This window comes from Drosophila albomicans, chromosome 3 (assembly GCF_009650485.2).
Source record: "Drosophila albomicans strain 15112-1751.03 chromosome 3, ASM965048v2, whole genome shotgun sequence".
NCBI lineage: Eukaryota > Metazoa > Arthropoda > Insecta > Diptera > Drosophilidae > Drosophila > Drosophila albomicans.
Window position 1 is genome coordinate 49,677,587 of NC_047629.2, and position 24,344 is coordinate 49,701,930.

Genomic DNA, 24,344 nt, shown 5'->3' on the forward strand with positions numbered 1-24,344 from the left:
CAACGACTAATAATTGTTGCTACCAACAAAAGAAGTTGAAGAAGAAAGAAGAAAAGAAGTTTGTGTCTTCATTTGACACAGGTTAGCGATAGAACTATCTATCTTTTACTTATAACTTGAGACACATATGTATATTTAAATTGTACTGCTTGCAAATATGTTGTATCAAATTCTAATACTTTTGATCTCATTAATAATGAGGAACATAACATTCCAGAAAAGCTCTTTCTCTTTTATTCGAAATCGATTTTAATATATAATTAGTTAGAGAATATTTTGTAACAACTACAAATCATTTTCCAGAACATGACATCCTTATTGTAGTTATAGGAAAAACGTCTGTTGTGTTTGCCTTATAATCTATTTTAATATTAACTTATCTTTTAGATACGACTAGAGAAATAAATCTTTTACTTAAACTGTAATTAATTTAAAACCAGCAACTAACCATGTTATTCTTCTTAACAATAAGGAACACTATTCATAAAACTCCAAAGCATCTTTATAATATGACTATATATTTTGGTTAAACTGTCAACAAAAAAGCTGTACTATCTCTTAATCATTTTCTTATTATTAATAATAAGGAACAACCTTTTTTTTACTTACATGACAAAACTCTTTTTGTTTTCCTCGAAATCCATTTAAATATTTAATCTTTTGGGATTTGTGTGCGGCCCGCACAATCTATTTGCATTTGAAATACATTTCTTGGGGGCAGCTTATTAACCCGCCATCAGCTTATCCTTGCTGAGGTTTGCTTCACCACCTCCTCTTCCCCCGCTCTTCAATTATGGCCATGCCTTTGTTTATATGGGTTTTTGTGTATGTATTTTTTGTGTGTCTGTGTCTGTGTCGTCGTCCTCCTTCTTCGACTATCTCTGTATCTTGAGGTTTACGTTGTCTGCGAATGTTTGTGGCCTGCATATTTCGCCTTTAACGTATAAAACAACTATACGACTTTGCCATTTTTCCCACACTCACACTCGCACACACACACATGTACAAAATTTTCCTGCTCGCAAAAGGCATTTTCCGGAGCCTAATGCAGCCCGCTTTGCTCTTTTTTTTTGCTTTTTTGTTGCCTCTGTTGTTGTGTTCGTTTCACTCGCTTGCTTGTTTCACTCGTATTGTTGTTTGTTTGTGTGTTTTGCATTTGTCCTCCTTTGGCAGCTTTGCACCCGCAACAACAGCAACCACAACAACAACAGCAGCAGCAACCAGCAGCAGCAACAGCAACAACAACTAGAGCAACGCTCGCCCAGAGAAAACTAATTTCTTGCCGTTTTCTGCCTTTTTGTGTGTGTTTTCGTGTGTAGCTCGCGGCAGTTAAGTTTTTCCTCCATTTCCCCCGCCCAATTCCAGTCATTGTTGCTGTTGCTGTTGTTGCTGTTGCTTTTGCTGTCTTTGGGCCTTTTTCTTGCAGTTTTGTAATGGCACGCATTTACTAGCTATTGTTGTTGCTGTTGTTGTTGTTGCCTGGCTTGTTAGCATGCCGCAGCTGAAATGGCATTTCCTGTTGTTGTCCTCTTTAGAAGGAAGAGAAAAAAATACTCAGCCCGGCGGGTAAGATATTTAAATTATTATACGGCGTAGACAGAGTGAATTTGATTGGGAAATTAAGTAAATGCTGCCCTTAAGCATTTTCGCATGTGTATGTGTGTGTGTGTGTGGGTGTGTGTGTGTGTTGCGGCTGCCCCACCTCAAATATCTTTAAGATGAGAATGTGTTGCATGCATTTTCAACAGATTTCCCTGTTAATTAGATGCAGTCTGTTTATACTGTGTAATTTATGTGGTCCCCATCTGTTGCCACACACACACAGCCATACACACAGCAGTTCACGTGCAACGCATGCAACGCTTGCAACATGGCCCTGACCGAGGTCTGGCTCAGTCTTCCACTGGCGCTCAGTTCGCTCAGTTCAGTGTTCGATAGCCGAGTATAATTCACATTCAATTGCTGTGCGGCAACTTGTGGCTGTTGCCTCGGGCGCTTGTGCCACATGTGTGCTGCATCCCAGGCATCATCACGCTGATGGACTCGGACCAACGACCAACGACTCACACGCCATCACAACCAGAACATGTCCATGCACCCACATGCCCCGCGGGGGTAGAAGGAGTGTGGCATGCAACTCCCCCGTTTTTGGACGAGTATAAAGCTGCCGCAAACAAAACATTCATCAAAATTTTATACACTCAACATGTGCCTCGGCCCCGTTGCATGCATTCTTCCTCCCTTCGTTGCCACGCCTCGAGCTCAGTCGAGTTGCGAGTTGTGAGTTGAGTTGAGTTGATTTGTTTGTGTGTTTTTGGGTCTGCCTTCGATTTGAATGTTCTTTGAAAAATCACAACTAATTAACTTTGCCTACGGCTCCAAACAAGACAAAAAAAAAAAAAAAAAATTATGATGATGCACCAGATGTGTTGCATTGTTGCATGCGTTTCAAAAATAGACAACATGTTTTCCCGTTGATGCTTCCGGTAGTCAATGCTAATGTATAGTTTATTGCCCAGCTAAATGAGGCCTAACGAACAAGCAGACACAACAGTTTGAGGGGGCAAGGTGTTTGTTTGTTGCTTGTTGCTTGTGGCAGCAGCAACTGGGGTCAAAAAGCAGACTACATGAAAATTGTTAAAACAAAAATCCCCAATGTCAAAGCAAAACAGAAACAGTTTCAGTTCTGGGAGGCATTAATAAATAAAATGTGTGCACTGAAAAGAATGTTCTTAAATCAAAATTTTAGTCTTAATGATAGAAAATTCATCATGATCTCATAAACCTTTGATATATGTATGTAAGACCAAGTTCTTATTGATAAAATAACAAAATTCTATACTCTTTGAATCGTATAAATAGATAAGCACTTAAAAATGCAAGTGTCTCAAGGCTAAAACATTGCGGTATTCATTTTAAAATATACCAAATACCGGAAAAATACTGAAAATATACCGAATACTACTTTTAGTATGTTGTACTCCATCGTATGCAGTATCTCATCGATATACCAAAAATGTCTTTCGGTATATTTTAGTACACTTGCGGTATATTATTTGGTATATTTTGGAATAATATACACTGTTTTGTTTTATTTAAAATGAGTAGCGATTATCCAAAAGTCGAGCACTCTTGACTGTAGCTTTCTTACTTGTTTCTAACTCAGCTTAGTTATATTATAGAATTTATCTAGTATATTCGGTTTTATTTTCAAAATTACGCATTTTTCAGATTTATCTTTTAATAGTTTAATCTTAATATTGTATTATAACAATAAAGAATACAATTTTCATGATAAGTATTCTCGATGTTAGAAGCTAGATTATTTTTTTAAGTGTATGTACAAATAAACAAATATCGAAAATTTTGCTGTACCCTCGTTTTTTTGGGAGCAAAATCCAGACAATCGCCTCAGGAGTTAAGAAATTGTATCTCAAAAATTGCTTTGTCCTTTTTTGCAACATCTCTGTTGGCCCTGCAGCTAATGTTGTGCAGAGAACAAAAGAGTCGCTCACAAAGATTTTTGATGATGTTGGTGTGCTGTATCTTAATTTTAATATTTATTTCTTGCAGTCGTAAGTCGTACAAAAAACTTAAGAACTTTTCTTTTAATTGCCACAACTCAAATGTCAGAGTTCATAAAAACGGGTGGAGAACAAAAGCCTGAATGAGTGAGAGAGAGAAATTGAGTAATTTTTGCATTTTCCGGCTGTGGCTGTGGCTGCAACTGCGGCTGTTGATTGTTTCCCGGCGGCTGCATCTATTGTGCTGTGTGTAAGTTGCAAAAGAAATGTCGATGAGCGGAGTAAATTCTTTGCGCAAAACTTTTCATCATCATGACAGCCAGCGACTGTTGTGACTCAGCTGGAGGCAGGTAATGCTGCCACTGCTGCTTGCCACTGCTGCCTGCCACTGCTGCATACACAATGAAAGTATTTATTAAAACAAACTTGATGCTCTCGCTCTTGCTCTCTCTCTCACTCTCTCTCTCTCTCGGTCTCTTTCTTCGCTTCGCTGATTTTGCATTTGGCTGACTGGTGGCCAAAAGTTTGTCACTTGCCGCACGCTGCACTCTGCACGTTGCACGTTGCACGCTGCCGCCCAGGCGCATAAATGTCACTTACGCGCTCCTTGACGCACGCCATGCGGCAAGTTGCAAGCAAGCCATTGTGTTCAGCAAATGCCAACGTTGCACCCACTGAGCAAATTGCGAAAGTGACAATTTCGACAGCCTCACACAGATAGCGCTCGCGCAGGAGTTGCAAGGAGTCAGTCCGTGTGGCAGTCACACACACACATACAGACGCACACACAACTTGCCAAAGTCGAAGAGCAGCGACGGCGGCGTTTGGCCAAAGTGTAAGTGCAAATTCAGTTTGGTTTAATTTCGACAGTCTGTGGTCGCTGCTGCTGCGACGTCGTCGTCGTCGTCGCCGTCGACGCTGCCATTGACCAAAAGGGCTGTCAACGTTGCCCGCTTAAGTGCGTGTGCTTGCCCCACTGCTGACGTCGCTGCCGCTGTCGACGTCGACGCCAGCTGCGATCTTTATTAAGTTTTCGCTTACTTTTCGCCGAGTGCGACAAAAAGTTTACCCTCACAAGTTTTCCCTTCAAACAATTTTCTCTTGTTTTTCTACATTTCGGCTTTTGTTTTCTGGTTAAGATTTCACTTGCTGTTTTGCCAACAGTCGCCCCCACCCCCCGTCGCTTCCTCTCCTCTCTGCACTCCCGCACAATCAGGCAGACAGTCGAATAGCCAGACAGTCTGACAGCTAGACTGAATCTCAGTCGCAGCTTGAAAAACTTTATTTTTTTGGTCAAAAGAGTCCTCTACAAATTTGTTGTCTATACTCGTTTTTTTAGACACCAACAAATATATATTTGTGGCGCAGCAGCACAGTGAAGCCAAATCGATAATGTGAAATGCAGTGCAGTGGAGCAGCATTTAATAAACATGCACATACATAAATAAATTTGTGTTATAATAAATGTAAATCAACATTTAAGTACATATTTGCAGGTAATTGTTCAGTTACAACTACCATAGACAATGAAAGTATTAATATTTACTTATATTGCAGTATATTTAAATATTTCTATCAGAAGGGAGATCTTAGTATTCATGACATATTAAGCTAACTCCTTGTTTTGAATCCACTTATAATTATTAGAATAAAAAAAAAACTTGTTTAAAATTATTCACTTTTAATACAAAACGAAAAAAAAAATGTTATCTTTAAATTTAGAATTTCGTTACATTCAGAAAATTTGTTAGCGGATCGATGAGAAAGTTTCAAAGTTATTCAAAAAACAATTAAATTAGGCTTAATTTATTTGTTCAACAAAGTGTCAATGAATTGAAAAAGCCTACAATATAATGTTGTGGTATTTTTATAACTTAATGGTATATTTAAATGTCAAAAATGATTGTTTTTGCTTATTTTGACTATGTTTAAGTTTTGGTTTAATATATTTTTTTATTTCAGATAAACTGAAGGTATATTTTAATACCAAAAATACTTTTTTGTTTTGCTTATTGTGACTATGTTTTTGGTGTCTCTGTTTAACATATATACTTTATAGATTAGGCCAAGTGATTTTGTTTTACAATGTGTATGGTATATTATATTATGTAATTCGTGGTCTGAAGGAAATTTGTAGTTAAATACAAAATATAATTTTTGCAACTTATCTTTAATATTATTTAGTTATATTTTGGACATATAATTTTCATTTTAAGCTGCTTTTTCGCAATAATGACTTTGTTTTAATGTAATGGTATATTTTTATACCAAATGTAGTATTTGCTTATTATAGTATAATTCAGGTATATTTATGCAGTATATTTAAGGTTTATTTAAGTGGTATATTTTGGTATATTTATGTAGTATAGTTTAGCAATTATTTTTTCGTTTTTGTTCAAGGTATTCAATAGTCGAGCAAACTCAACTTTCCCGTTTGTTACAATTCACTTTAAGCGAACTTGGCACCTGAGTCGCCTCTCGTAAGTAACGCCAAATGGAATGTAATAATTTGGGTCTTGATTGTGACACTTTTATTGCCAGGCACATTGAACTGTAAATAAGGATTTAAAACTTATTGACATTTATTGTGAAATTGTTCAACTAAATGATTAAGTTTAAAATACTTTATGCAGGCTCTCGCATTGAGCTCTTATTGAATCACAACCACTGTGGCACGTTTGCGTGTCCTTTTCTTTGTTGTTGTTGTTTTTGCTGTAGCTGTGTTCGGTTTATTTGCTCTCTGCAGCAAATATGCTCGATTGCATTTGAGTTATTGTTAGTGGGTCAGTTGACAGCAGAGCACAAGGAGAGGAGAGGACAGAAGAAGAGGAAGAGGTAGCTGCAAAAGGATCTCACTTGGGGTGTCGATGTCCTGGCTGCTGGCTGCCTGTGCATATTCAATATTTTGGTATTTATCTTGTCAGACAATAAAATAAAGCAAAGTACGCACATTCTACAAGGCTATTGAACATCGACACACACACATAGCTCCTTATATGGTTTGCTAGGAAATAGGTCAGCGGTGTCAAAGTTCTGGCTTGGTGTCGGTATCGGTCTCTGGTCTCTGGCTGGAATCTGGTGTTGCACATACCGTTGCAGCTGCTGCATGCCACAGGAATTTGCATGCTCGAATTTGCCTTAAGCGCCCATAAGCCACGACTCCAACAGGACTTCAGCAGACTTGTAAGCTGCACATATCCTAACATCAATCCTTTTTTGTGTCCCCCCCTTTTTCGATGGCAGCAGGCGGTGAATCTCAGTTTTCAATTCTCAGCTCGCAGCGCGCAGTCTCTCAGTTGTCGAGCTCGCTTGCTGATATATAGTACTATCCAAATCTATATATATATATATATTTTCTATCTAAGATGCAGCAGGAAATCGTTGAACGTTGCTTGCCACAGCTGCTGCAACATCTTCTCGAATGCGACGAGCAGCAGAAACATGTCGACTACGATGATTGTCTGAAATACGCCACAGTTTGCATAGCAAATCACAATGAATCGGCGGATACATACGAGAGTGTTGAGGAGAATCTGACGAACTTTATTGAACGATTTCATTTGGAATGTCTCGGGGAACTAGGAGACACAGTGAAGCTGCTGAGTCAGGTGATACTCGACGATCAGCAATTGCTGGAGGAGCACAAATGGAGTGTGCTGGATTTTATGCTCTCGGTGAACTTTCGTGCCTTCAACACGGCACGAATGTATCTCAAAGATCTCATGGCTTGTCGCCAGCAGTTGCTTCGGTCCCTCGACTGGGCTTACAGCTATAAGAAGAAAGCCAGGTTCAAGGCTGAGCAGCAACAAGGGGAAATGCTGCAGAAGCGTTCATTCGATCTCGACAGCGAATTGGATAGCATTGGAGACAATTCCTTGTCAGCAGCCACAAATCAATCCTCGGTGGATTTATCGTTGGATTTATCATTGCTTTCCTCACACGAATCCAGCGCAGTGAGTCCACAACAAGAGGCAGCTAAAGATCAAGCTGAGCTGGAGCAGGCGCGGCAGAGATATTCTCTAGCTCTCAGTCAGCTGCAGGAGCAACAACAACAACCGAAAGCCAGCAACGAAGAGCCACCCAATGAAGCGCGTCCTGTGGCCGCTTTTGCTGTGTCCTTTGGCAACTACTTGCATCAGCCACTGCAAGATGTGCAACAGGCAGTGCAACAATACGGCGAGGAAGGATTTCTGCTGCGCGAGGTGCTCGCCATGTTCTTTCAGCCACGCAGCTGTCGCTACTTCGAGGTGAACAATCAACTGTTGCAACTGCGTTCCAATGCGGCCCAACAGAAGCTGCTCTCGAAGTTTCTCGCACCGTTGCAGCACATGCAACTGCTGCAGCTTTTTATCGATTGCTATCAGCGACACTTGGAGACGTTGTCCAGCTTAACTGCGGCCTTGCGGCGTCTGCTCAAACCCGTCGTGGAGACTCTCACCTATTTTGAGCAACGCGTGGCCATCGATCCAAAGCAGGCCACATTACGTTGCCTGCTGCGTGCCATGCGGCCGAGCTTGCCACGTCTGCAGCTGCTATGGAGTTTGGCCGTTGGCAGCTACGCGTTGCCGCCGCAACAGCAACTCGGCATCGCTGCGCACTATCGCAGCCAATACATTGTCTACAATCTGCTGCAACTTGCCGCGTTGCCCGCACATCTGGATACCGAGGGGCGACGTGGCAGCGCAGCGGCCTTGCTGTTGCATGTGCTGCAAGTGTATTGCCAGTTTTTGGATAGCTGGTGGTTGCTGGGCGACTTTCAGGACTGGCACGCAGAGTTTCCCGCACAGCAGCAACTCATCGATGGACGCACACAGTACGTGATGCGTCCTCTGGAGGGTGAAGATGCCTCAGAGCTCTCTCAATCTCCCATCTATCAGATCATTGAGCGGCACATTGTGTGCGCAGGCAAATCTTTGGCTGTCCTCCACGATGCCAATCGTCTGGGACACTTTGTGGGCGTGCATCGTGCACTGCTGAAGAAATCACTGTATCACATGCTGATCAAGACGCTGCTGCTTCAGCTGAAACCGTATCAGCAGGAGCCGCTGAAGAAGCAGCCCAAGGCGCCGGACATCTTTCGCCAGCTACGTGCCACCGACAACGAGCAGCTGCGTGGCATGTACTATGCTTACTACAAGGAATCACAGGTGGACTTTAAGCTGCCCCACATTTGCACCATCGACGAGTTGCTGAAGCAGTGCTTAAGTTGTGTCAGCTATGCGCCGTTGCATGAACTCATCTGCCGCTCGTTGGATCGTGTGCTGGAGCCAAGAGTATTGCTTGTGAATTCATTTGTGGTGCATTTGCTACGCGATCAGCTGCAGTTGCAACAAGTGTTGAAGGAGTTGAGGCGCGTTTATTTACTGCTCGATTTTGATGAATTTGCTGAGCAACTTGAGCTGGCACTGCATCAACTGGAACAAGGTTTTACTGCACTGGCCAGACAGCAGTTGCAACAAATGCTCGATCAGCACAACACGCGTGTGGCATACCCCTTCAGTGTGGCACTCCCAAGTGCGGATCTCGATCAACTGTCGCTGCTCTACAGCTGCGATGCAACACTCGATTGCATCATCTATGCTTCACAACTCGATCTGTACAATATCGCTTATCGCAGGCAGTTGCAGTTGCATGTGGCCATACGCAAGTTGCAACAGCTGCCGACGCTCAATTTCACTGGCACTCTGCAGAGTTGTAAAGCCAATTTAGAGCTAGCTTTGCGCCAGCAACTGAAGCTTCCGCAATTGCAGCAAGCGGCAGTCGAATGCGATGCCCAGTTGGAGCTAAGTGTAAGCTTGCCACAGCTGCAGCTGGCGCACAATACGTTCGTGCAACAGATGTGCTGCATTCTGCTGATCGACAACGATGACGAAGAGCTGCTGCAGGAGCTTCTTATGCTGGCCAACATTCTGGCCAAGCATTGGCTACGCTTGCAACGCGTTTTTGCCACACCAACTGAAGCGAGCAGCTGCAGCTGCAACGCTGATGATTTCGCTGACTTTGATGCACAGTTTGACGAGTTGAAAATCGATTATTTGCTGTCCGTTAACAAATTGAGCGATGCCATGCAATGCCTTCTCGACTGACCAGCGATGGCGTTCAAATATATATGATAAATTGTTCCAATTGGTTTTCGCCCCCTGTTTTCACCGTTCCTAATAAACAATTTTCATTTCAATTTGTTCGCTAACAAACAACAACAACAATAAACTGAAGACAACTGCCCCAAATAAGTTTTCGGTTTTTTTTTCGTGTGTGTTTTTGTTATCAGTTTTCTGAGCGCGCCATTTTGTGTTGGGAAAAACCGCAAATTAAATCGTTTTCGACTGCTGGTTAAATTTATTTGCAACGTGCAGCTAAAAGCCGCAAACGCGCCATGCCTCATGCCTCCTAAGCGAGTCCAACTTATAGCAAAATAAGTGAAATACTGTGCACACAACTCAACTGTAATCTGAGATACTCTGGAATGAACTATGAGATAATATTAAATATCCTTTTTATTTTTTCTAAAATACTTCTAGTTTTTATGTGAGAATGTTACAATTAAATAATACTTAAATAAATAATTGTTTCTGAATAACCCAAATCATCGAAGTAATAGAAAATAATTTTTGAAACAAAAAAGATTTCAAGCAAATTTTAAAAATGTATTGAAAAGCTACATCTGTAGAGTTTAATAAATCTATCAATCTTAAATCAATTTAAATACCAAGAAATACAAAAAAAAGTGTGGATAAGTTTTTTTAAGTAAGAATATTCCAAATTCAGAAATAACAATTTTTAGAATTTTATGAAAAATTAAGGAGGATTTTTAAAATGGAAAAAAAATGAATTACAGATATCAAGAGAAAACACTTTTATGTGACTATTAGCCAGTGCTTTTGCTAAAAAATAAATTTCATTAATTCATATGGAAATTTGTGATTAGACTAATATAGAAATATTAAAAATGAATTTAATATTTTGATTATTTTGATTTCAAATAAATACAAAAAATTAAAGCAATTCTTTCCTGATAAACTTTATTTTGAATATATAAATGTGAGACACACTTTTATTAGTGAATAGGTTCGATAGTTTTTAAATAATTAAACATAATGAAAAGCAAGTAAGGATAGTTAAAATATCGAATTCGTTTAAATTCTTATTGAATTTTAAAGGCTCAGCTTACTCTTGCTCTAAACTCCTCTCAATAATCGTTACAAACATTGCCAAACATCATAAAGGCCTAACTAAAGCACCTCGTTATTGCCATTTTCCAATGGCTCCAGGGTATAAACTGTCCACACACGCGAGTGAAATTAGAACAGAGCAGAGCCCCCCAAAAAGCGCCGATTGCCAAATCACAGCCAGAAACCAAAATAATTCAACGGATTTTGTGGGAAACTGCAGCGGTTGCTGCACCTCTACCTTCCCCTGAAAATGTCCTCTCTCCTCCCATCATGTTAGCCTGGTTCAAACAAACATTTTCGGCTGGGACTAGGCTATAAATAGCTAGCGCCTTGTGCGACCAATAAATACGATACATCGGAGTTCGGAGGGAGAAAAAGTAAATAAAATTTTGATAGGCAGTCGATGGCGCCAAGAGGCATAAATTGGCCAAAAGAGCCTACAAAACTCTCACACGTTTGCTTTTTGGCATAATTAAAGTTGAAATTAAAAATTTTTGTGTAATTTGTGTACAATTTGTAGGAGTAGCAACAACAAAACACACACACACATAATACTCACACCCACGCAGCAGGCACAATACAATGAATGGTTTTGTCTGGCATTTTTGGACTTGTGTTTTTTACGATTTTATTACGCCTGAGATCGCGTCTGCTTTATGTGTCTGTCTGGGCAGCAGAAGCAGCAGCAGCAGCATCAGCATCAGCATCAGCAGCCAGAGGCAGAACCAGAACTTGAACGCAGAACGCAGAACAGTGAACGCAGCGACAAGCTCGTAAAATTCAAGTGAAGTGCGCCATGGCAAATTGTTGAAGCTCTTGAATTCCCCGTGCCTCTGGTCCATCACTTTAGTCCTCTCCCCCAATCCCTTCTCCCGGCTGCTGCTGCCTTTTGAATGCTCTCGCTGCTGTCAGGTTTATGTGTCGGAACTAGAAGTCGTTTTTATGCTTTTTATGCGTATGCATTTTTCTCATTAACTCGCGGCCATCTAACAAATAGATAAGCGCCCCGTAGCGCTCGTTAAATATCAAGAATAAACCTCGACTTCCATTCAACTGCCAACCAACTGCCAACTCCAAACAGCGAAATGCCAACAAAATGTTTGGCTTTAAAACACAAAACTGAGATTGCACAAGACTTTTATGATCATTTCCACAGATTGCTGCAAAATGGCGCCGACGAATAAAGCATACAAAAAATAGCACACAACTTTAACCACAATTTGTTTTATTTTTTTTTCTCTGTAATTTTATATGCAATTGTCTAGGCAAGTTTAATTAAAAGCAGAGACCCAACAAAAGCTTTTTTTACGCACCTGCTGCAAAGGTAGCTGCAATATATGTTTACAATATATTATATGATTTTAAGTTTTCATAAACTATTTGTAGAGCTTTAAGGGATTGTTTATGCTTGTATTAATTGTGTATTAATTAGATTTTTTTGTGAAACCTGTTGAGCAGCAGTGTGTTTATTGCAATTTGTTTTTAGTAATTATAATTGTTTTAATAAAATTATGCAAAAACAAGTAAGAAAGAAAAAGTAGAGTGTGCTCGACTGTGAGATACTGAATAAAATCAAAACAGTGCTATTTACTATTAAAATATGCCACATTAATATACCAAAAAATACTAAAAATATCCAATGATTTATAGTTGGTGTATCGATATAATATTACATTAAAATATATCGAATTAATATACGAAAAAAATAATAAAAAGATGTCTATATACTCTTACATTCAAAATATACAAAAGAGTACGCTATTATTTTTACATATAAAAAGTAAGAAAGCTACAGTCGAGTGTGTTCGACTGTGGGTTACTGAATAAAATCAAAACAGTGCGATTTGCTATTAAAATATGAAACATTAATATACCGAAAAAATACTAAAAATATACAACAATTTATATTTTGTATATCGATATAATATAACATTAAAATATAAAAATTTACCAAATATACTAATAAATAATAAAAAAAATGCCTATATACTATTATATTCAAAGTATATAAGAGAGTACGCTATTATTTTTATATGTAAATAGTTTTTATACCAAAAAAATACTAAAACATACCGATATACTTTAACATTTAAAATATAACATAGCTGCAGCCGTCGTATTTGCAATATAAAATAATTTTTAAAATGTCGTATCATTCCTACAAACACAATGTTTTAATACCTTTCGACTATATGAATAGCCGGTATAAAAAACTTTCGTTTGCAAAATGAATAGAGGAAACTACAAAGTAACAGAGATTATAGGCTTTCTTTTCGACTGTATTCTATTGAAATCAACTTTCGCCTTCATCCAGGCAATTTGCTTTAAGTAATACTAATTGTTTGTAATTGTTGTATTGTGAAGAAAATACTACGTGATAATATATGTTGTAAACTAAATTTAAACTGCAAGAGTTGGTTTTATTCACAAAATTATTAAAGCAAGTAACACAATAAAAGAGCAAAAGATAGAATCATATAATATTTATTCTTTACTAACAATAAAGATTCTATTGAAATCGAAGTTTACCTTAATTTCAACTGTTTTAATAAAACAATGAAGAAAATACTCCGAGAGATAATTTCTGATGTAAACTAAATTTAAACTGCATGTATGAAAGCTGTCTCAATTCGCAAAATGTATAAAGGAAGCAACACAATGACTGTGCTAAAGATAGAAGTATACTATACTTATTCTCTATTCACCCCAAAGATTCTATAGAAATCAGAGTTTGTCTTCATTCATGCTCAAAGTAATTTGCTATATTTAGAGTGCGTATCTGATTTGAGCTCTGTTGTGAATTAAAAAATTGATTTTCTACACAAATCAAGATGTAATTTAAAATATTAATGTGTTTGAAGAACTATGAAGATTTTCATGGGAAAGCAAAAGGAAATTAACTCGAATCGAAAGAAATAAAGTTCACACATTTGTCTGAGTCAAATATTTACAGCAGTTCCCACAGAATATTGTGAATAGAGCTATGAGTGCTCAACTGGAGTCACAAATACTAATTAGTTTGGCACCCCAAACCCAACCGCAGCCTACTTCGACGACATGTGATATTTTTAGTGTCGGCTTGTTTACAGAGTGCCACAGAGTGCAACCACCGAATGCCGCATGCCTCATGCCTCATTCCCCACGTCGCTTGCCGCACGTGGCAACGACGTGGAGTAAACTGAAACTCTAGAATTTTATTTTTAGCAGACGGCAGTTTGGATGTGATTCAATTCGATTGGGATGCGATTCCATTTGACTGTTGCCTGTTAATGACATGCAAATCAACTTTGGTGGTCCTCTGACCCCGAAAACAGCCGCAGGACAGAACTCCAGACCTTTATCCTGGGCAATCCTGAGCGAGCGACGTCCCACTGTCTCTGTTTATATTTTTTTCGACAGTTGATTGTTTTATTGAAAATGCATGGGGTGATGTGGTGTGGTGTGGTCTGTAGGTGCCAGAGCAGATGTAAAATGTAAATATTTACTATTTACTTTGCGGGTGCTGTGAGAAAAATCATTAAATCAAGCGACAGCCGAGATGTGGTGGGAAAAAGCGTTTATCATTTTCACAGATTGCGGCCACAAGCGTGAGGTAATCAATGCACCGCAGCGACAAATAAAAATAATCAAATCAAAATGCAATTAGAATTTTTTATTATTAAATCAAATGATGCTCAACACAATAACAAACGTATTCTATTTGATCACAACTAAATTGGAAATTTTTGACATATAACTCGAGGTTTGGCATATTCTCATTCCCAAAGCATAGTTGAAATTGAAAAATAAAGCTCTGTGTCGAAATCAAATAAATCTGCGAACAAACGGCAAACGGAAAATCTCTGGATAAGTTTTTCACACACAAAAATCACAAAAATGTTGTGCAGCAACAATCAAATGAAAACTAATGGGCAAAATGTAAAAAGGTATTTAAAATGTTTGCCAAATGCGGTTGCAGTGGTCAAAATGCGGGCACAAAGTAAATGAAAATATTTTCACGCATCACAGACAAATCGCATTTTTTACCAAAAGCCTCAAAAACAACAACAACAGCAGCAGCAAAAAACGAGCAAAAACGAAAACTGTTGCAAATAAATAATTTATTTAAATAAGACAAAATAGGAAAACATTCAAAATTTGTTTGTTGGCATAAAAAATTGTGTGAGTGGAATTTAAATATAATATTTATACAAATCGTACTTAATTTATGGCATCAATGTGTGCCGATTAGTATATAAACACATTTGTCTTTAAATATGAAATGTTTGCAGAATGACAAAAGAGAAAATGAAAGTTATTTAGTGACAAAAATGATGAATTTATGGCAAATAAAATATATACAGAATTATTACACCGAAAAAATACCACAAATACTATATATATCTGACTATATCTGATTCAAAATATACCATTCAGTACAAAATATACCAGATTGACAACTATAGAAATATTTTTCGATTTACTCTTTAAACAATTTTTAAAGCACTGCTAATAAAATTGGCTTGGGAAGGATTCTTAGGATCATCATGAGTCTGTATTTTGAGACAAGTAGAATATTGAAGTCGAAAGCTGTATTTTATTCGAAATGTACCATTGATCACAAAATATACCAAATATATTTGTGCTCAATGATATGTTTTTCTATTTACTTGACAGCCCTTTAAGCAATATTTAAAGCGCTGCTAATAAAGTTGGTTTGGGAGGGATTCTTATCATCAATTTGCCACAATGATGAGTCTGTATTTTCAGAGAGCAGAGCAGACGAGTCGAATATTCGATGGCAAAATCAAAGTCCATTCAATATCCAAACAACAGGTGCAAGTGAAATTTTTGTGCATTTTGGTGCCGAGTTATTCGTTTGCATTGCAAATGTAAACTGAGCCGAGCAGGCAAAAAGGTATGGCAGGCAGCCCCAGAGACAAAGAGCAGTAGCATTCATTTCTGCACTCACACTCGGAGTTGTATTCACATTCATATTCGTAACTGCATGTTGCTGCAGCAGGAGCAGCAGCTGCTGCAACTGCAAGTTGTTGCGGCTCTTTTCACAGGCGACGTTGCTGCGGGGCAGGATCAAATCCCTACAAAATTATTAATATGACTTTAGGTGCCGAGTTCAGACGCGACTCCTGCTGTGTGTCCTGAGCATCCTGTGTGGCTTCGACTGTAGCTGTTGCTGTTGCTGCTGTTACTGCTGTGGTTGGCAAGACAACCGACAACCGACGACCGTCGACCAACAATGCAGCTGAGTTTGGAGCACTCAATGTTTGTCTGCTGGCTGCATTCTCATAGACTTGACTCACAATTGGTCTCATGTCTTTGCCAGCTTTTGGGGGGTCCCGAAATTATGCCTACCTCTGGTGCTTTTAAATAACTTCCTTTCCCAGAGACAAAAAATTATCTAAGCTGCCTGCCTGCCTGCCTGGTTGCCATGTGTATCTGTTGTCTGTTGTCTGGTATCCAACAACTTCTGCTCCTCGTGCTCCTTTTTGGCATCGCACGATTCGACACTAAATTTTCTGCACATTATTTAGTTGTTAGCCTGTGGCGCCTTTTTGGGATGAGGGGTTGTGTGGCATCTTTGTCTGTGCAACGATTCTGTTATCTGTGCTGTGGTCTCGGATTAAGGCTACAAAAACAAACAAACAAACACAGAGTGCAACACAGCACAACACAACACAGCAGTACACAGCAAGGCAGGTAAACCGAATGCCTTTTGGCCACGCCCACAGACGTTGACGTTGGAGTCTGTTTTTGCTGCATTTAGAGAGTCGAGAGTTGGCCTCCGGTTTGGGTCAAACAACCAGGTGCAGCAGCCTCCAAAAACCATTTTACGCATTGTGCAAGATACTTTTTGTTTTTCAGTGTATGTTTTGCTTTTTTTTTAGCGCTTTTCACCCTCAACAAGTTTATCGCAGACTCAACTCAACTCAACTCCAACTCTAATTTACATAACCACGCAAATTAGTTTTGCGTCTGCTGCAGTTTTTATCAGCAACAGCAACAACTAGAATCTGGCCCCCAACTTTGTCACGACTGTTGGGCAGAATCTCTTCTACTTCTTCTACTTCTTCTTCTTCTCTTGCACCTCGTTGATTTTGTCTCCTCCCTTGCCCCTTTACCATTCTCCCACACTTGCAACTTAAATTTAGTTGCCAAAGTTATTTAAACTTTTTTTTTTATTCAACCGCCACAATTTTTTTCGTCTGCTCTTCTTCTTGTTTTTCTACATTCTTTTTTTTTCTCTACCTTATTTTGCACTTTTCCAAAAATGAATTTTACTAACTTTTTCGGCCACCTCACGCCAGTCCACAACATTTTTTTTTGTTTTGAACACACGCTGAGCAAGAGACTCTATAACCCCTCAGCTTGTCTAGTAGTTAAGACAACAATTCATTTAACATTGAAGCGCAGTTTGGTAAATGTTGTTTTTTATTTTTTAACAAACTTTTGTTAATGGTTCATGTGCACAGTGAAACTTCTTGTGATAATACTGAGGTTGAGACAAAGCAACAGTAAAGGGGTCCTTATATGAAAAGGGTATAATGCTACAATACTTTTAGTAGACTGATGAAAAATATACTAAAATAGCAGATGAATCAAACATTTAAAAATATAAATGTAAAAATTTGTTTTGTTGTATAAATTCTTATGAATAAGAAAATGTAAAAAGTGTTAAATTATTATACTGTGGTTATATTTTATATAATACTATAATTACACACATACATACATTCATACATACATTACATACATAATACACATAGATTCTAAATATACCATAAGAAAGCTAGAGTCGAATGGATTCGAAGTAATACTGAAAATATACCAAATACATATACCAGAAATACTACAAATATACCTTTTTATTTTTAATATACCTTACGCTATATTTGGCATATGCCGAAGGCTATATTTGGTATATAAATGTACTCTTACATTCAAAATACATATGTATACTATAGAACACAAAATACAGCAGACTTTCCACCAAAACTGCAAAAGAATATTTCGCATGAAATCTTTACAACTATTTTTGCATTAATTTTGAATCTTATTAAATTAACATTTTATTTGTCTCTCATTGATTATTGTGACCCTGGTCAATTTACCAATTATTATTATCGAAAATGCAAAGAAATGAAACAGAGCTTCGTAAATTAAAAACTATTTTTCTTTGAATTAACATTCGATTTTTATTCGTAGAAAATTAGTATTGTAATACACACATACTCCAATTATAACCAATTTAATTTCCCTCTTAACTTGATTATTTTGACCTTGGCATACTATATGCCAATTATATTTATGGAAAATTTCACATCGATGCGAAAAAGTTTTATTTTCACGTAATTTAGCAAAACAAAATGTGGACCACACTTTGAACGATCTGGCCTTGATTTCTGGCATGCAATTTACGCAAAATTGAATCATAATTGAACAAAGTTTTACCACATTTAATTATCATTATTATGCACTTCAATTACAGAGTAGAGTTTTGAATGCTTTGGCCTTGATTCTTTGCCATTACACTGTGTCATTTTAACAGCAGTAAAAAATTGCAAAAAGTTCTAGGTTATGTTATGGGATTAAATGTGGCACCACTGTGCACTACTGTTGGCATTGTAGTAGTAATGGCTAGCCAAGTTTTATGTGGGTTTATCAAAGGCTTCCTGACTGACTGTTGTTGGCTGGCAGAGTAACTCTGTAGAGCTGCCCGTTGGCCGTTGTCCGCTGTCCAACTGATTGGCAGTTGAGAAAGTTTATTTTGTTAATGGTGGGTGGCTGAGCTCCAACTATTGACTTTGCTTCTGTGTATGTGTGTGAGTTTGGGGCTTCTGTTTTGGACAGCGTGGCTAATTGAATTTTTTGTAAATTATATATGTATCTACGTATGTATAATATAAATAGAAATACAGATAGAAACCACACTGAGATGAGACTGAGCTGAGCTGGGTTACCCACTTGTCATGAACTAAACGTTTACATTTCCCAAAATTGTATCTCATAGATATCACAAGCACTTTGACGACCTTCACCGTATTTTCTCAATGGTATTTATGTCGCTGCCATTAGTGGATAGACTTTCAGTTAGACTTGTTGGGCAACTTTAAATAGAATCGTTTCCTGCAATTTTGCAGCAGCAGCAGCCAGTTGCAGAAAAAAAAAAATCAGTCAAAGTTGTCGGAAGTTATTTTTGGACTACGTGCAACGGCAACGGCAACAGCAAATGTTGCAAATTGAAAGAAAAACCCCGGCACTCGGCAGTCCGCAGTCGGCAGTCGACAGTCAGAGGTGCCCGCGTTGCACTTGCAACGCCCATATGCTTTTGTTCGCATTGCATCTACAAATTTTGCTGCTTTCTTTATATTTATTTTTGTATACCAGCTACCAAAAAGGATAGAAGGGTATTATAACTCAGTGCTTGCAGAAAATGTAATATGCAAAAGAAAGCGTTTTCGACCTTATAAAATAAATGTTACGTATTCTTGATCAGCGTCATAAGCCGAGACGATTTAGTCATGTCTATCTCTCCGTCTGTCTGTCTGTCCGTCCATGCGTATTAGCACCAAGATCTCAGAGACTATAAGAAATAGATAAGAAGCACGCGGATCAAGTTTGTTTCAAATTTTTGCCCTGCTTAAATCCGCTCTTACAAATCGATAAAAATAGAAAGGTAGATATCGATTCTTGGTATATTTTTGGTTACGAATTTTAGTATATATTTAAAAAAGTATACTTTTGTATGGGTAAAAACGCCCATTTGCTAAGGGTCTTAGTTGCTTTGGTCATTTGGTATATTTTGAATGTATCAATATATCAAATATTGCCTTTGGTATATTTTTAGTATATTAGCAAAACTGTCTACCTACTGAAGGTCATAGCGAGTTTGATTGACAATCCAGTATATTATGAATGTGGTATATCAATATACCAAATACATTCTTCGGTATATTTTTAGTATTTTTGCGGTATATTAATGTGGTTAATTTTAAATTTAATACTGCACTGTTTTTCTTTTCTTTGAAGTGGATAGCCGGTATCTCACAGTCGAGCACACTCAACTTTAGCTTTCTTCATCGCTTTTTTTTTGTGTATGTGTGCTTCTCCCGGTTTTCTAAGCGATTTTTAGCGATTCCAGTTGCGATTTCTTTTGCTGTTGCCCCGGTTTCGAATGTGTGTACGCGCGCCACGTTTTGTACTTAAACTTGTCTATTTGCTACTAGTTGTTGCCTCTTTCTGCTGCCAATGTGTGAGTGTGTGAGTGTGCGAATGTGTCTGTCTGAGTGTCTCACTATTTGTGTGCCAAGAGTTGCATTGAAAATGAAAATGTTCGCACAGTTTTCCGCACAGTTGCATTTTCACTATGCAGCTCTGGCGCGGCTCAGTTACTTGATACAGTTTTTCAGTTTTCCTCGACTTTACCCTCTCCTTCTCCTCCTCCACACGCTGCTGGCAACTATGCTTCTAGCTTGTTTCTTTTGCCTTTTGCTTTTTTTTCTATGTCGCCCTCTGCAATGTTTTTTCACCCATTGATGTTGTTGTTGTTGTTGTTGATGCTTCTTTTTTTTGTGTTGTGTTGTGCTCATCTACTCAGTCGTGCGCTTTGTGCTCTCTACTTATTTTAAATGCGCTATCTGATTTTTTGCTCGGCTCATGCAGCATTCAAAAGCATTGAGAAAAGAGTTAAAAGTTGAGATTTCCCAGATTTGCCCCTGTGTGGGAGGGCAAGAGGGAGCTGGAGGTACAGACACTCATGCACATGCATAAAGGACATCAAGGCTACACGTATTAACAGAGTAGAGTCTCTCCCTCTCTCCCCCTCTCTCTCTTACACTATCTTCTTCTCTTTCTATGGCATTCAGCAGGACTTTGCTGGTCATTAGGTTGATGCTTTTCGCATTTTGTAAAATAATTATGACAAAAAAATTGTAATCAAGTGAATAGCATAACGTTATAATGCGATAAGAGGTCTCTCTCTCCCTCTCTCTGTCTCTCTCTCAGTCTGTCTTCCTCTTCATTTAAGCCAGCAATTAGCTCACAAACATGAAGTTGCATCAATCACACAAAGAGCAGGCACACTGCCATTGCAATCTTTCCTGGCCAAGGCTCTCAGTGCCAAACAAAGAAGTCAACAAAAATAAAAACTGCCATTGATGTAGCAGTTGCCACGCCTCCCACAACCGCCCACCTCCCACACATCTTATCTGTCCCAGTCCTGAACTGTTCAGCAGCTCTACTCTGTCCCATATATTCAGTTCTTTGGCCACCCTGTTAATCCGGCAAGCGCATTTGCCAGCGTCATTCATGCAGCTAATTTGATTTTTTCCCTCTTCAGCGTAAGTTGTCTCTTGGAGACAGTCGATGCCTGGGATCTGTTGCCGGATCTCTTCGAGTATCTCCGAGCTGCGAAGAAAATATTTTCATTAGACATTTTGTAAATATGAGCCAGCTTACTTCGCAGATTGCCAGCTCTCTCAGCTCACAGATTTGCTCCGGCAATGGGAAATCAAGCCAAACGATGATGCCACTACCATTTGAAATTGGTGGAAGCGGGGGTAGCAGGGGACGGGGGATTCCCCATTGATGTTGACTTGACGATGACAAGACTTTGACTATGACGCTGAAATTACTGTCCAATGACTTCATGTTTGCCTGCACAACACACAACAACAATACGAACAGCAACAGCAGTAATAAGTGCAATTATTGAGAATTTTCAAATGCAAGTTGCACAGGAAATACTCTTACCTAAGTGGGATTGAAGAGGAAGGAAAGTGAAGATGTTAAGGAGTGGACTCAATTTATATTAAAGTGTCATTTAAAATATATAGTTTTAATTGGAATAATGTAGTCAATAAAATATATTCTAACAATTCTAAGGAGCCTATTTAAATATCTGCTTGTGGGTAGCTTTAAAAAATACTACCTTACTTTATATTTAGCTTTAAAAAAATAATGTTCTGATTCATAGAATACTGGAAATTTTGAAAGCGTTAAATAACTACGCCTTCACATACTAGTAAATAAGATATATGTATTTTAAATATAAACAAGTAAGAAAGCGATAGTCGAATGTATTCGACTTTGAAATACCCATTTTGATTAAAAGCAAAACACTGCGGTATTATTATTAAAATATGCTAAATTAATATACCGAAAAAATACTAAAAATAAACCTAAATCTATGTTTTCGGTATTTTGATATAGTGCTACATACATTCTAAAGTGATTGTCTTTTTTGTTGGGGAAAATAGTGCAAATATATTAAATTTAAATAAATATAATAATAAATATAATTAATAAAAATAATTATAAAAGATGTAAAGTAGAAATCAAAGAATGAATATCTTAAATATATTTTGAACTTTGATTCAAATTATAAACTATACTTACGTGAAAATTATCTGAAATATGTATTTTTATTTATAAATTTCCAAATTCTGTATTAAGTAATAGATTAAACTTACACATATACTTCGAAACTAGATAATCTTTTTCCAAAATAATACTAAAAATCTTGTCTGTTGGTATTTTTTGAAAATAATTCTAAAAACTCGTATACTAAATACTAACATATTTAGAAACTGGAAATTCATAAATTTAAACTGCAGTTTTTGACTTTTTGCTAGTGATCCAATTCAACAACCAATTCATAGTAACCATAATATCTCAAATACCCTTACGACAACTATGAAAAAACTAATTGAAGTACATCAATGTTTTTCATTGCAGCTCTAACGACACCCAAGAGTGCGTGTATGCCAGGGAGAGTGTGTGCACAGCATTGTGTATGAGTGTGTGTTGAAAGGGGTAAGTAAGTCTCTGGTGCAAAAGATAGAGTTGTGATTACCCTTAGCTCGAAATTGCTTATCGAGGGCTGTTCCACACCTTGTGCTGAGCTGAGCGCTCTCAACTTTTACTTTTAATTAGCACGTGGCTGGAGTGGCGATGAGTGTGAAATGAAGTTGTTCGTAGGAAGGAAGGAAGGACGAAGGAAGGAAGCCCTTGCTTCTCTACTCTGTTCTGTTCTGTTCTGTTCTTCAGTGTTCAGGCCAAGACTTTTCATAATTAAATGAAAATTTTCTGTAATTTTTCGAGCGTAAATACGAAAGGCAATCTGTCTGTCTGATGAGTCTTTCACTGCCTCCCACACTCTTGAACGTTCTTTTTTTTGTGTCTTTTGATAATATATGTGTGGGAATATTTTTGAGATTTCGCATGTGCTTTGCACTCTCTGTTCAGATTCGTAAATATTCATTACATTTGTGTATTGTTTCGATTGCATTTTTTTATGTTCGTGGTGTCTTCTACTTTTTGCTTGTCTTCTCTCTCTCTCTCTCTCTCCCGCTTGCCTTCTGTTGCTTCTTCATTGTGGACTTTACGCACTTACAAGGTATTTGCATAAAGTTGCCGAAAGTGAACTTTGTTCAAAGTGCTGGGTGCTCATAAAATCATTTGTTTTGCCTGCGAAAACGAGCCGCCACGACTGCTGCATTTTTAATTAGCCACATTGTGACCTTGGCATTTGTGGCACGTTGAATGGGGCAGTGGCAGGGTGGTGGCTGCTTAAATATCTCTTGCTGCATGCCGCACTCTCAATGTGAATGCAGCAGCTGCGACTTCAGTTCAACAGCTAAGTATTGACTCAACAGCTCAAAGCAAATCTCAGCTCTGTGTCTTGCCACAAAGGAAGGAGTTGCCGGGTGGCAAGGGAGGGAGGGGGAAGCAGCTTGGGTGTGGCTCGACGATGCTCATCAATGATATTAAGCGAACTTAATCCTTTTACATGCTCCAGCGGGGCATGCCACACACTTTGCCACTTGACGACGATGCGACGCTGTTGGTGGCGCAACTCCAAGTTTCCTTTCTGCGTTTTTTTTTTTTTTATTATTTGGACTTGCAATAGAGCCGCGACCAGCTTACATATGCCTTTGTCTGCTGCTTCAAGTGAGTGTGTGTTGGTGTGTGTGTGTGTGATCCAGAGCCACTCATAACTTTTTCGCCCATCGCCATCGCCATCGTCATCGCCATCGTTGCCGCCTTTGGTGACTGGCGAATGCGCTTGAAAAACTTTGTACAACTTTAAGCCGCTTACAAGCTTTGCGCTCTTAGCACGCACCACGGCTGCTCTGCTCTGTTCTGCTTTGCTCTTCTCCTCTCCAGCTTCTATTCCCTTCCCTGCTTCCCTCGCTCTCTTCTTTAGCTGCTTGTGGCATGCATCTTTGTTGGACATTTGCACGTTGCACGTTGGTCAAATACTTGCTTATAGATTTCCGACACTTGCCTTTGGCTCTCGTTGTGGCTATAACCAGGAAATCGTTAGTCCAAGGTGCAAGACCTTTAAAGCTTCAAATTCTTTATTTTATATTTTTATGTTTCATTTGCATTTTTATTCAATTGAATTTTATATTGATTTCGTTGTTAAGCATTTTTGTTGCTGTCTGCTTTTGAATTAAATCCAATTTATAAGAGTTTTTAGGAGCAAGTTTTTCGATTTTCGAAAAGATTTAATTTTTTTTCATATATTGTATTACGTTTTAAAATATTTTAAAAGTTTTCAGGCAATCTAGTTGGATTTTCTTTTAAGTTAAGTAGTTGAATACATTTTTTTTATAGTTTTAATGTATGTTGTTCACTTTTATTAATT

At 38.2% G+C, this 24,344-nt stretch overlaps 1 protein-coding gene and 1 long non-coding RNA gene across 2 annotated transcripts in view; both read left to right on the forward strand.

Moving 5' to 3' along the window:
• LOC127565504 (uncharacterized) overlaps window positions 1-22,639 on the forward strand; it is a 105,916-nt gene extending 83,277 nt beyond the window's left edge. The window contains exon 4 of the long non-coding RNA XR_007954810.1: window positions 22,430-22,639. This is a non-coding gene — a long non-coding RNA (uncharacterized LOC127565504). The remainder of the gene's footprint in view (window positions 1-22,429) is intronic.
• Window positions 6,831-9,757, forward strand: LOC117566408 (uncharacterized). The gene has a single exon (XM_034245929.2). It carries the CDS (start codon window positions 6,890-6,892, stop codon window positions 9,608-9,610), a length of 2,721 nt encoding a protein of 906 aa, XP_034101820.1. The 5' UTR covers window positions 6,831-6,889; the 3' UTR covers window positions 9,611-9,757.
• Window positions 22,640-24,344: the final 1,705 nt, after the last annotated feature.

Excerpts from the sequence above, each read along its gene's own strand:
- LOC117566408 (XM_034245929.2), top strand. The coding sequence starts at position 6,890 with ATGCAGCAGGAAATCGTTGAACGTTGCTTGCCACAGCTGCTGCAACAT.